The 15,338-nt window shown below is 29.4% G+C and overlaps 1 protein-coding gene across 4 annotated transcripts in view; it reads left to right on the plus strand.

The window, feature by feature from the left end:
• The window catches only part of LOC139492087 (serine-rich adhesin for platelets-like), an 84,565-nt gene that overhangs the window by 36,211 nt on the left and 33,016 nt on the right, over positions 1-15,338 (plus strand). For all 4 annotated transcript variants that reach the window (XR_011656705.1, XM_071280227.1, XM_071280228.1 and 1 more), the window contains 2 exons: positions 8,629-8,818; positions 14,714-14,764. Coding sequence is in view for 3 of the 4 variants with exons in the window: in XM_071280227.1 (XP_071136328.1) it covers positions 8,629-8,818; positions 14,714-14,764 (241 nt within the window). In the remaining variant the exon portion in view is untranslated. The remainder of the gene's footprint in view (positions 1-8,628; positions 8,819-14,713; positions 14,765-15,338) is intronic.

Below are 15,338 nucleotides of genomic sequence, written 5' to 3' on the forward strand. Positions count from 1 at the left end.
ATCTGAACATTTTTTCCAAAATTTTATTGCACATTTATGGAGATTTTATAAAGTTGGAATTTAGACAAATCAAAGAAAGGATAGTTATTTCTGAATTTCTATTTATCAATTCTCACAGCAGAAAAAAATAAAAGAATAAAGGTAAGGGAAAAAGTGCCATGTGATTAAATAAAATGACAAATTATGAAGATCAATTCACCTTACATCAGGAAAAAACATAGATAGTAAATTGATACAAGTACAGAACTTGGAAGTCTTTGTTTGGTTATGGATTATTTTGATGAGTTTTGACACCTGATATTTATCCAGTGTTTAGACTAATTGATATTTATATGGTGATAAAGATGAGGACTTTGTATATCAGTTGAGATATCATCAAAGGTAATTTAAACTTGGTCATAAATTCTATAGAAAATCTATGAATAAATTACTATGAAATTACTGGCCTTATGATTGACTTTGTAATAAAATATTTTGAAAATGCTTTCAGAATTGCTGATAAATAAAAATATATTGAAAATACTTTCAGAATTGCTGAAACTTGCAATTGTTTGCTACACTACATGATTTTGTCTTGTCTTGTCTTGTTTGCTTTGAAATGAATAAACAAAAATTCAAGGTCATTAATTATTAGGTTTTCTACATTCTATTTGTACCATTTAAAAAGAAATGTTTATTATAAAATGTTGATAAGCATCCTTGCTCATAAATACAGGTCTTGCTTGGAGCTCAATCCTTGTTGAAATTTAGATAATAATTGTTTACTGTTTAAATCTCAAGGTATTCTTTTATTTTGCTCAAGGTTAATGATTCTGGTTATGATCTTTATTTAATCTCTCTGCTTCATTGTACAAAGGTAGTGACGATTATGACATCTCAGTTATAAACATTAAAGGGTACATTTTCAATTAAAATTCAAACTGTCATCTGAAATGGATTTGTTTATTTTATAATTCTGTTTTGGTCCTTGAGCTCTCAATCTGTTCTTATACATGGTTCTTATACATCCTTGGCTTTCAAATTTTCAGCTTGAAACATTCCTGATGAAGATATATCAAGAAAAGCACTTCCGTCATACCAAATTTATTTAAGGAATGACTGTAATATTTTTTCTGTCTATGAATTAATAACATTAAAATTGTGGTGCACACTGAAAAACTCTACGCTGGTTATTTTAAAGTGTGCACCACATTTTTTATGTTATTTCGGATAGACAGAAAAAATATTACAATCATTTCTTATAATTTAATTCTAAATTCCATTTTACATCGGAGTAAAACATTAAAAAATGTTGATGACGTCAGGGTCACATGACAAAATTATGTCTATGAGCTGATAAACATAACAATGTCAGCCAATTAGAAGAAGCGTAACATCCAAAATTGAATTATAAAAGTGTTATTTTTATTTTTCAACTGTTATTTGGGGATAGTTACTAGCAAATCAAGCATATTTACCCCAGTTTATTAATACTTTCCTGAAAATGGGAGAAAAACAACATTTTCTTTGAAAAAATCACATATGGAATCTTTTAACAAAAAAAATAATAGTTGTACTGTAGGATTATTAAATGATATGTTTTCTGACTAAGCTGTATTGTTACATACATAAAAAATATGTCCTGTTTGGAAAAGTCCTTTGATTTAGTGTTAAAATATGAACTTGAAAACACATCTTGACATTTTATGTTAGAAAGGCATCAATATTCAACGTCTCAATAGTATTAAAGTTCATGGAAGTAGTTTTTAGTCCTCGTCCTTGAGAATGGCCGAGATATTCACCCATGAAATATTTTGTCATATTAAATGACATATCATTAGCAGATATTTAAATATCTATATATGATATTTCAACATAACATGACACGTTTCAAAATATTTTGTAAAAAAATTAATAAAAATTAAATTATAGGATATATATTAAATAAAAGGTTTTTTAATCCATGTATAAGCCAATTTGATCTCCATGAAAGACAAGTTTTGGTTGTAATTTTTTACACAATGATGAATTCCTTTGTTGTCTTTGTTGCATTCATTGTATATGTCAAACTCCTGCATGGACCATATACTTGTGAAATAAATATTTGTTTACATCTGACTTGGATAATATTTCATGTATAAATTTTCTGATTCACCTGTACGTTTGTAGTTTGTTTACATCTGGTTGCTAGGGAAAGATGACATACTATAATGAACTACATAAAATTAGATTCCTGGGGGTAAAAATCATGTGACCAAAAAGGACGGGATTAAAGCTTATTCAATTATGCATAAAGTTGTATGCAATGTGACTTTTAAAAACTGGACCTTTCCTTAATAGTACTTAATAATTCAAAGGATAAGTAACTCTAACTAAACCTGGTAAGATCAGCTGTTTTAAGTCATTGATCTTTTTTAAACTAATTTTGCAAAATTATATTAAAAATAAGTAACATATATTCTTTTCTTTGTTTGCAGAATATAAACAAAAGTTTTGACAGTTGATCGGGAATGTGTATTGAGTCATGTCTTTGTTTATGTTGAAGATCAAATATATTTATAGTTTTCTTTGTACATATATTGATTTGCAAATAATTATATCTGATTTGGATTTTATAAAAACCAAGGTAATGTGTTTTCTTAAGGTAAAATTGACTGTTCTGTGCAAGGTCTTATTGAAAACGCAGAATAAACAATTTATTAAATTTTGACTGAAATGTCTTTGTTGTCAGTCTGTAAGTTGTTATATATCAACTTTAATCTTTACCAATTTCTTAAGACTTTTTAAAAGTCACAATACATACAAAATCAATATGGTTATAAAATAGATAAATTATATTGTGTATACAAGGACTTCACTTTGGCACTAACTATATTTGTTATAATGGTTGGAAAAAATCTGATATAAATGTTTTTGAGAAAAGAAGGTAAGAAATATAATAGAGAGAATGATGTTCTCTTAAAAAGCCTCAGACAGAGGAGCATCAGGCTGGTGATAAAATGATTTGACAAATTTTGAAATGACAACCACATAATTAAAATGTTGCACAATTCATTTGCAATCAGGATGTATCTCTGAAGGCAATGTCTGACTACTTACATGTATTTATATTCTTATATGCTTGAGTTACAGACTTATAATAATCATATCATCTAGGGTTGTCTAGAATTAACTTTAGACCATGGTCTTCACTACAGATTAGCTCTGATAAATAAAATGGCTCAACACTCTAGAGACTGCAAAAATCTAAGTCATAAAACTCTTGACACTTATATTTAATTGTTTGGAGTGCAAATTTCTATCAGATGTTTTCTTATATTCTGAAAAATATATGTATTTACAAGTGAAATCATATGATACCATGGTATACCAGGCTATTTGATGAGATGCAAGCCCTCCAACCCACTATGACAAGAGATGTGATATAATGCAGATGTTCTAAAATACTTGATTTAAAAATATAATAGTAAATAATACCAAAATTTTGAAACATAATATAAAAATTTTCAGATACTGTGGATTCGTTTATTTTTGTGGGTACCAGTTTTTGTTGATTGAGGAAAACTTGCATTGCTGTAGATACACATGTATTTGATTTTGTAGATTTTGCCAAAGTCTGCATAGATATAAGAAGATTTGGTATGAGTGCCAATGAGACCATTCTCCATCCAAATCACAATTTGTAAAAGTAAACCATTAAAGGTCAAAGAACTGTCTTCAAAACAGAGCCAAATAAATGCAGTGTGTTTAAACATTATAATAGGTACCAACTTTCACCCTTACTTGAAACAATACATTCTTATAGAAAATTTTGTCTCTGTACATGGGAATTCATGGTTCCTCTGAAATTCACAACAATTGGTTTCAAATGTATAATAATGAATCCATAGTAGATTTCTTTGTAAAGTAAAATTGCAATATTTGCTGATATTTTAAGTGGACTGGTCTTGGATTTAAAATAAACCTGAAGGGTAGAACATTTCTAATGAGTAAATATTATTTCAACATGACTGATATTGCATCTTTATCTTCCTTCCCTACACCTATATCAACCTGCTCAGTGGCTCTGTAATTCTTGTATCACAGCTTTGAGATGAGAGCAGGCATTATCAGTAATGTCACAATGTCTAAGGGGAAGTTATCAGAGATGTCACAATGTAGAAGGAGATGTTATCTAGCTTGCTCTCATCAAGCCAAAAATTGTCTTAGGTAGGGGGAAAAGGCCAGTAATAGATTGATATATATCTGATTTTCTTTGTAGAGACATTGTAAAATATCAGCTGCTCGACATAATGTGAAGCTTTTGAGCTGGTTCGCTGCACTCTCTCGCCAAAAGCGTTCACATTGTGGCTCACGGCTGATATTTTAGGATATCAATGTGTAGATAACCCAATAATATATACTTATTTCTCCATAAAGTTTGGTAGGCACTAAAAGATATTTCCAGTAAAATGATATATCAAGCAAAAATATATACTGCTCTGAACCTCAATATAAATGCAATAACCCTATAATATAATGTCTAGTTATGTAATATTTTGGTCTGCTGGATTTGCAAAACAATATCTTTCTATTGAACAACATACCTATTTCTCTTGAGAAAGTAATTAATGTATGTAATATCTTCACAAGTTATACATGATTTGCTAAGATTATAGTAACCTCTACCGACTGAAATTTAATATATTGTTTGAATAGTATACAATCTATATAGAAGTCCTTCACTTAAATACACTATCTAAAGACTGAATTATAAAGGTTATAATACTATGTAATTTAAAAGTCTCAAAGAACAATAAATGAGATTAATCCATTTTTTTCTTAATTTAAATTTTGTAAAAAGAAGTACACGGTGCTTTGGAAATGCAAATATTTACAAAAAAATAATACATGTTTCAACTTATTAGCAGTTGTCAGTCTATAAAAATCCTATAAGGTTCAAAAGGTCATGGTCTTGAAACAACTTTTCAAAAGAAATTGGAATTTGAATAAGTGTTCATATTGAATTAACTCAATATGAGTAACATTTATTGGGATAGACAAGTTTTGATAAAATCTTTTCACTTGTGACCGATTTAATGAGTTACATATAGTAGTTACTATTGAAGCTTTATACACAACTTTGTAAAAAAATCAATGATTTCTCACGTTCATGTCAGTTACAGTAAACCGAAGATGTATTCTTCTGATGTCATACAAGTTTGAAATACAGTACTAAAAAATAATCATGTGTTCCCAATAGGCATCATCCTCATGATGCCTGCACATCTCTAGGACTGTTCATCCTTAGAACTTCATTGTTTCTTCATAAGGTTTTCTCATAGCTGGTTCAGTAAAGGCCTTTTTTGACATCAGATATTAAGTCCATTGTTTCAAAGTATTTCAAGTTGATGAATAGACATGTCAGAAAGTAAAATAGAAATATTTTTTATATAATTTTGATTTTTACACCCCAAATTATGAGGGTTAAAATAGAGATTTTGGTGAAAGTTTACAAATTATCTGAATTTCAGACATAATTGGTCTAGGAAACAGAGAGAAGGGTTCAACACACCAAATGATTTGAGTCAGAAATTTTTTTTTTGATAAAACAAACATTGTCAAAATTGCTTTTTTGTTAACATATGAATAGTATGTTTCTGGTCCTAAAATCTATAGAAACTGACCTGTTGTGTTTGTACACTGTTGTTTGTTTTTTTGCAATGGCTGATCACAGCATTGTCAGACTGTCTTCAACTTCTGAGTTTGTATATCCCTTTGGTATCTTCTTCCTCTCTTTGAATGACCTTTTGTGAACTCTCTAATTTGCATACTGTTTTTAAGGAAGAAAATACGATTTGATTTTATTCTCTTTTAAACATGCAAACCATTTACATTTAAATTAAGCTACCTCTAGTACACAATCTACATTGACATCACTCATACAATGTAATTTGGAAAGACTAATTACAATGCTTTTGCTCTTTTATGAAAACCGTGAGTCGAGATTGGCTTTCAAGTTGTCTAGAATTTTGCTTATCTAAGTTCAAAAGTACAAATTAATTAACTGTTGACTGTTGAATGCTTCAATGTACTTTTATTTTACTGCTAATTAATTAGAATAAAAAGGTAACATGCTAACTGAGAAAATTGGCATGTGGTGAAAGTGCATCAGACAAAATTGTCATGCAATAAAAGGAAATCACTAATGTAGTAGATGTGTTCTAGTTCATACTAGCTGTAAAATAAAAAAAAAGTTTTGTATTCACTAGATTCAGAGATACATTGAATGTGCATTAGAAAGGATCTGGTTTATTTTGTTTTTATTGGTTAATTGGCCTTTACTGTACCATTTTATACTATATTTGAATCATTCATTAGTGTTTTATACAATGAAGTTTCGCGGAATTTCCATTCATTGAAAATATAACTGCAGAAATTCCAGACTTTTTATGCATTGACCTAGTAGTCTTGAACCTTCTATGGCATTTGTTATTTGGTAGAAGGTTGTCTCATTGATCATACCACATCATAATATTTTTATATTAGAATTTCTTTTGGTAGATTTATTAGCTGGTAAAGATATTGTATATGTCCATTGTGGGCCTGTGTGTTGGCTCTGTCTTACACTCATAGTGATGCTTTTACCAATCTATTCAAAGGTCTTACACAGTGATAGGACATAAAACCGAGCTTTTTTAATTTTTTATGATTTTAGTGTTCATTGTGCAGTTTTAGAATTAACAATGTTTCTGTGAAGACAAGCCTCCTTTTAATTAATACCATTTTACTTTGTTGTTTCTGTAAAGATATAGTGACTGATTTTGGAATATCAAAATACATGTATGTAGTTTTTTCCCCACATGTTTTCTGATAAATGAAGGTGGCTTTTTAAGCATACAAGAATTTTTTTATAATTTCTGTTCCAATAAGACAAACATCCTTTCAACTTTTACAAATTTTGTACCCATTATACAACTGTATAATGATCTCTTCAAAATGTTCATTGTCATACATTTCAAAGAATAACTATTTCTTGTGAAACATTAACAGGATGTAAGGATTGGTATAGATTTGACTTCCTCCTTAGACAAAGGGTTATTATGACATATTGTGGGCAATGAACATACAATTCACTTATAAAATAGCTGTTTACTTACTGTGTATTCAGAAATATGCACAAGACAATCATATTTAGCCAATTATAATATTTATTTTCAACTCAATTAAATATTTTCACTCCAATTGATATATATATATATGTTCAACATGACATGCCCTTTGTGTCTCATCCCTTTTTTTTGCAAACAGAAAATAATTGTTTTCATCTGAAATGCCATATGAATGGTATTGATATTGGCCACTGGAAATTAAGCAAAATACTAACAATTTTAAGGCCCCTTTTCATTATCAAAGTTGTATGTACAAGTTTTTAATGGATTTTTTTATAGTGGAAATTGTCAAACAAACTTTTGACAGATTAGATGGAATAGAACCTCATCCTATTTTTCTGAAACTTGAAGACTTGGAGGGGAATTGTCAAATCACAGTGCAGGTTTTTCTTGACCCAAGATTTTGATGAAAAAATTTGATGGTGACAACAAATGACATGAACCAAGTTAACTATAATTAGTGACAATTAACCGGGCTTTAATAAAGTTCATTAAACATTATGACGTCTTGTGCTACACAATATTATTTAGAGCTGAGTGCAGAGTGATACAAGCACAGAGAGGACCGATAAGAAATATTAGTTAGCTGTAGACAAGTTGTAATATAATATGTATGATTTACATTTAATCTGTCAAAACATAAGCAAGGCCATTTTGTTACTTTATTGAACCTATGTCTGTTTTATTGAATGTCCAGGGTCAGTATAAGTGTTCTTGATTATTTAAATACTTGTATCTTGAAATTATTAGAGAGTCCTCAGGGCATATATGAATAGTGGACAAAGATATTTAACATTGAAATTATTAATACTAGGTCATGTCTCAGAAATTCTTAAATATTATCATTACATACAGTCTTTGGTCATTTCCATTGTCAAAATACGAGATTAGATTTTTCTATACATTTTACCCGTAAGCTGTTGCAATCAGTAATGATGGTATGGAGACCTCTAAATTGTAGTTTTTGGTACTTGTGCTGCTGGATTGCTGTCTCTGATGTTTATAAATATTAATAATCTGATTTCAAATTGACCCAATGGTTTTGTTTTAACAGCAACAAAACAAAATCAAACAGCCAATGTGTGACTAGATGGCATTAATGTAACTGTCAATCAATTAAAGCAAAAAAAAAGTAAAAGAACATGATGACTTTATGTACAGAATTTTAAACTCATTTTGTTATTGTGGTTATTGTCAATTGTAAACAGGATAAAATATCTTCCATTTCTTCATATCATTTAGTTTAAAACAAAAATAAGCTTCCCTTTGTAATTGATTTCAACACATTGTGTGTGTTATATATATGTGTGTGTGGGCATACAATGAAACAAAAAAATCACGAAGTCATTCAAAATAGAAATACCAACTAAAAGAAGAACCTTTGTTGTTTATAATACATGTACTATAAACAATATTAGACTATGTATAAACAATGTGCTAAACATTGTTGATAAATACTTATTTACATTTCATTTACAAAAAATCTTTCTTATTACAGCTTGAAAGCCAGGAAGATGCAAAATTAAGTCAAATATTGTACAAACAGAAACTTCATCAACAACAACTACAGCCTACAAGGCAACCAAATAGTCAGTCACCAAGGCAACAGAACAGTCATTTACAGTCACCTGCTAGACAAGAGAACAACTTATCGGCCAATTCTTTTTCTAGCTCTGGTCAACTATCAGGTAAAATTTTTGAAACGTACAGATAAAATTTAACAGGTTCGGTTTTATTAAATCTTTTAAGTGTGTATCAGCTTAGAACTATCTAATAGTATTCAGGTTAGGCGGTCTTAAAAATATGTTTTTACCCCACACATTCTGTATGTTCCTATTTCAAGTCAGAAACCTGTATTTCAGTGGTTGTAGTTTGTTGCTGTTTGTCATATTGGTTTTGAACATAAATCAGGCTGTTAGTTTTCTTGTTTGAATTGTTTTACATTTGTCATTTTGGGACCTTTTATAGCTTGCTATGAGGTATGGGTTTTGTTCATTGTTGAAGACCCTTTAATGATCTATAGTTGCTAACTTCTACATCATTTGATGTGTGGTGGAGTGTTATCTCATTGCCAATCATACCACATCTGACTTTTATATGGGTTCATAAAATAGACAGTTGCATTTATATTATCTCATTATTATGAATACTTTCCAAGGCATTTAGTTTCTTGTGACTGAGCCTGAATGAATTTAGAATTGAAATTGTCTCATTTTGAGAAATGAACTTATGTGTCTTACTACGCCTGCAGTTGGTTAAGTTGTTACACATTCCATATTCATAAGCTTTTATGGTCCTGTACAATACGAAGCCATATATTAGTTTACCAGTGAAAAACTTTATAGTAAAGAGATAATTGTTTGATTTCAAATTTAAAAGCTAATGTTCCATCATGTATTGTGATAAAAATCAGTGTCAATGGACCCATTATCCTTAGATTTCTGTCCATTGACTTGTATAACCCATTTGCACCAAGTTGTGAATTGACTTCTATCAGTGGACATAACATTTTTAAATTGACTTTTTATAAAATTGTGTGTCAATGGTCATAAAAATCTAATGTCCAATATAATCCATTATAGCAATTGCTTGTCAGGGACCTTTGTAATAAATTTGTATCATAAAACTGAGATTGAATTTTTCTTTAGGTAAATAATAGATGATTAGTTCGATTCTTCTGGGACCATTTTATTGATACCTGAATAGTGCTAAATAGTCCAAAAGCAATTACCCTGAGAAAGTGAATGTAACAGTCTATTATTTAAACTTGGAATTATTTTTAACTATGGAATTTGCTTGATTTCTTGTTATTGAAATTTTTAATAAATTCCATGATTATTCTGTACTGAAATGTTCTGTGCTGCGCACAACACTTTCTATTACAAAGAAAATAGTATATTTTCAATAGAATGTACTGTGCCGCGCACAACACTATCTAACCAAAATACATTGTATGGAAAGTGTTATTAACCGCTCAAAAGATGATAATACAAAATAAACATGGAATTTATAAAAAAATTTAAACACAAGAAATTATGCGAATTCCATAATTAAAAATAATTCCAAGTTCAAATAATAGCCTGTTATGTCTAAATTACTGGAAAAAGTTAAATATATCAATCAACTTACTCTATTAATGTTAATATGAGTTCTGTTGTTAATTGATTTTATACATTTATACATTTTTCCTTTGATCTTACTGCCTAATATTTGTTAAGATTATGGACAGGACTATAGTTGTTAATTTCTATGTCATTTGGTCTCTTGTGGAGATTTGTCTCATTGGCAATCATATCACAACTGATTTTTGATATAGGACTTGTCAGTCACTTGATACTTGAGAATATTAGACAATGACATCACTTATCAGTGGAACAATGAAGTTTATTCATATAAAAAAGAAGATGTGGTATGATTGCCAATGAGACAACTATCCACTAAAAACCAAAATGACTCCGACATTAACAACTATAGGTCACCGTACGGCCTTCAACAATGATGTCCATCCACATCAATTTATCAATGAAATGCATGTGACTTTAATCATACACCTTACAACTATCACAATGCTTGAACGTGTAAAAGAACTTTTACTTTCTTTTTTCATATTCTCAACAACAAAAAACAATGCCCCCGATGTAACAGAGCAACATGCAAGCAGGGGCATCATCTGTGTCCCATAGACACATTCCCCATTCATGTTACTAGTAAGACCAAAAAAAATGTTATGCTGACTTCATTAGCTCAAATCCCACTAGCCCTTACAGGCTTGCTTGATAATCTCACTGATAAAGTCAGTACCAACCACAATGATGCCGTTATTCTATATATAAACAAAGAAATGATTGAATAAGGTTAAGCAAAATGTCCTTTGGACTTTGGTGGTTAGTTGTTTAATTGGCTATATCATAACGCTTATTTTCTGTTCTGAGTTATATACAAAACAAATGTTTTCTGTGAATGTCTTATGGCTATGAAATGGCAGGTGAAATATATGATCATTGCCATAGACCTTTAGCAAACAGCAATTAATTACTATAGGACAATAAAATATCATTGATATCAAGGACAATATAGGATCATTACACACTAGGTCATAACAAAGCATGGCAATGTACAGTGTAGGATAATGTAAGATCACATTATTGGGTTCTATTGAAATTACAAAAATCCCACACTTGATTACAATAAAATTTCACACTTGATCACAATACAATTTCACACTTGATCACAGTAAAATCATACACTAGGTAAAACTAACATGGACATTTTTGGACAATATGCTTTAAGCTCTCTTTTTCACAGATACTTTATTGCTCGTTTAGCCCTTTCTAGGCAATTATGCAGACAATTTTTGGGGGAATTTTGTTTTTTTCAGATTTTATAGAAGAGACAATCAATTTTTTAACATCAAGTTATATTTTGCTTATTTTTTCTCTCACGAAAATATATCTCTCACCAAAATTAGTTGGTTTACATAGCGATTGATGTATATTTTTGGGGATGATGAAATATGTCTTAAGATTTGATACCTTTCTCTCCTTCTACCATGTGCATTCAGAACAGTTTTATTAAATGTAAAGTTTTTTCACCCTCGACAATTTTAAACATTTACAGCTTACGATCTTCTTAATGCAAATTCATGAAAAAATCTTCATTTCAAAATTCTGCAGGTGTTCTACATTTTTACATCCAGACTTCTTTATTTGTTGTTAGGGTTAGTATCTGGAATATTGTACTTTCATTGTAGACTTTTTAATTTAAAAGTCAGTCAAATTATGATAGATATTGTAGTGTTGCCATTTAATAAAATGTCAAGACCAGTTATAATTTGTTTCAATCACAATCGGGAATCAATAGACATAAAAGACCTGAGTTTTATAATGTATTTTTATTAAAGATTGTCTCTATTGTCTTCATATAGATTATCAGGTACACAAAAGAAGATTTTTAATAGTGTAAACCTGTTTAATCAGGTAAATTAACGATAGGTGTGATGTTTTAGAAGTAAAAAACCAATATTATCTGTAATTAATAGTATCTAGGGGTTAGTCATTTAGTTCTGTCCATCTGTCATAAAAGTTTATATGCTTTTGAGCTTATGGTTGGTTGTAAAATGTTTTGTAATATTAAAGATTGTAGGAAGTTAAAGAAAACAGAAGTCTTTTATAGTATAACATTCACAAGAAAATTTATGCCACCACAGCTCCATGTGGGTAATTGAATATTTGTATATGGAATAGTCATTTTGTGGATTTATCTTAAATAGAAAATCTGATATTTATGAATTCTTTAAGTTTTTTTTATGTTCTATGTTCTCTTAAGATAATCTTCAAAGTATCATTTTCATCACAATACCAGCATGTGTGATCAATGTTTATTCATTTTAAGAGGAAGTGTGGGTGAATTACAACTTTTAAGCTGACTTTTCCGTATGGTTTTTACTCATTATTGAAGGTGACCTATAGTGGTTGATTTCTGTGTCATTTGGTCTCTTGTGAAGAGTTGTCTCATTGGTAAACATACCACATGTTCTTATTTTTATACATTTGTATTACTCACTTAAGGTTCTTTTATAAAGTAGGTCAAAGTAACCTATTTTTATAATTCATTTCAAAGAGAAAATAGTAATCATACCACATCTTCTTATTGTTATATTGCTCACGGAAGGTTCTCAAATAAAATAGGTCATTTTGACCGATTTTTATAATTCACTTCAAAGAGAAAACGGGTCTATTATCACAAATAGAAAAAAAAAAGACTAACAACAGACAGTTGAGTCATCTTTACGATATCGAGGGTAACCTTTATCATTCTTCTCTTTTTAAAGACCATAAAACAGGATTAACATAGTCTAAATGCTCTGATATTGGGTATTGATGAATGAAATAAGATTCCTAGTGAGATAAACACATAAGTACTACATTGTTAAAGATCTTCTATTGAATAATGTTGGATAAAAATATTATTTGAACAAAGAACTCGTAAGATCTGTTCATTTCAGTGTAGGAGTTGTAATTGGAAATAACTGTATCTTTCAAACTATCTTTGTTTTTAGATTTCTTACCATTTATATACTATTTCCTTGATGTATTTTGATATTGGACTGTATGGCCTAGTTCTTTTTCTATAAAATAACAAATGCAAATAAGAATACTTGAAAGTTTCAAAATGAATTTAAGGAAATAATTTTCTGCTCTTTGGTCTGGTTGTTGTCTCTTTGACACAGTCCCCATTTCTATTCTCTTTATTTTAATATGTAAAAAATTATGTAACAGTAAAAAGTACCTCACTAAATACAGGTAACAAAGCACTGTTTTGGCATATACAAAAGTACTATATTCTTATACCTCATTACTCTATCCTTATTTTTTTTAATCTAAGGTCAACAAATTTAGATTGGTATTATATTAAAAAGTACAATTTTTGAGAAACTGATTTGACACACCAAATAGCAAACTACATAAGTATTTTTTTTTAAATCTAACAGTTGCTGACATAACTATATTTGCACTAAATGCAAACATGTATAGCTTTCTATTTTTGTAGATAAGAACATAGGCTTTAAAAATAAAAATTATATTTTATATATGATGACATACATCTCCAATGAAAGAATATGAATTGACTGTGTAAACGCATGCAGGTGGTAAACTCAGGACTGCACTCTACCTTTTAACCTTTTCATTTAATTTGTACCATGTGTTCTTATAAGTAACAAACAATCCCATTTACTATCAAAGGTCTATTTTTTAATTTTCAAGTTTGAACAATTTTGACAGTATGCCATAAAATTTCTGTGTTTGTATGGGGCTGTAGTTAAAAATAGTGAGAGCAAACTGTTATAAACACATGTATATTTCACCTAATTGATTGATTTTCATGTCAGTTTCTATTTATTATATCAGTTTCTTTATATGGTTATGCCATTTTTCTCCATGTTGACTTGTTGATATAGTGATCATGATGTCAGTATTTTTGGCCAGCACCATTTGATCATTGTCCATTTAATTCAGTTAATACCTGATGATTTATGTAGTAATTCAGTTAATGGAGGTCAGACACTCATTGTTTTATAAAGTTCATAGTCGTTCATCAGTGAATATTTTATGAGATTTACTTCTGGTATTTGGACATTATTGAATTGTTAAGCTATTGAAATTATGATATTGATATATAGTTCAACTCATGCTTAAAGTATTTAAGGAAAATATAACAGGTGAGAACAATAACAACTGTTCACAATTATTGTTGGTCAAATTCAATGTACGATATCGTTCTCTGTAAATTTTGAACAAAGTTTTGTGTGACGTTATTAAGTCAGTTAAAAAATAGTTTATTCAATAGATTTGCTCCAGTTTTGGGGTATGATGTCTCAAAAATGTGAACAAGATGTAAATTTGTCAACCACATGTATGTTTGATGAAATGTATGCTTTCAGTTTTCCCGCTAAATTTCTGCATGATCTACAATTTTTTCATTGAAAACAGCAAAAAAATGAATATTTTGCATGTTTGATCATTGACCTTGTTCTGTTTATCTCAATATTTGAATTGATACTAAGCTTTATATTTTTTTTACAGAATCATCTCGAGGTCCTCCACTATCAGCCCAGGTAGCAGGATGGATACACAGTAAGTACTAGTATAATTAGATACAATGATTGATTATTAACAATTATTTCAGCAACAAAGCTTCAAAATTAGTGGCAAAAAGATATTTACTGGTAGCTTGAAAGGATATTTTTTTTTCTCTGATTTTGAAACACTATTTTGTTTAAAGAAAACATCTGGATTTCTAATTTTTTTAAAGTAAACACAGACGAAAAAAAATACATGACTTACAATTTTGTACTTGTAATGGCATGTTTTTTTGCATGTTATTTCATATTTCACACTTTTCAAAGAAATATTTTATAACATTAGTTAAAAGTATAAATATTACAACTCATTTAAATTTTGTTTCTTGGTCTTTCCCCTCAGTGCTATTTATCATTCTTAAAAATGGAGGTGGTTATACCTCATTTATTTTGCAAACACATAGTTAAAAAGCAATGCTTCGTCTTGAACTATTTTGAGATTTTACAAAATTTAAGTCTGATTATTTTAAAGTTAATTTATTAAAATGAGTAATTTTACACCCTAAGAGGAGTGAGAGGTGTCTTGAGTAGGAGTATTTTGGTTGTATCCAGGATATAAAAAAAAACTC

Source organism: Mytilus edulis, chromosome 10 (genome assembly GCF_963676685.1).
Source record: "Mytilus edulis chromosome 10, xbMytEdul2.2, whole genome shotgun sequence".
Classification (NCBI taxonomy): Eukaryota; Metazoa; Mollusca; class Bivalvia; order Mytilida; family Mytilidae; genus Mytilus; species Mytilus edulis.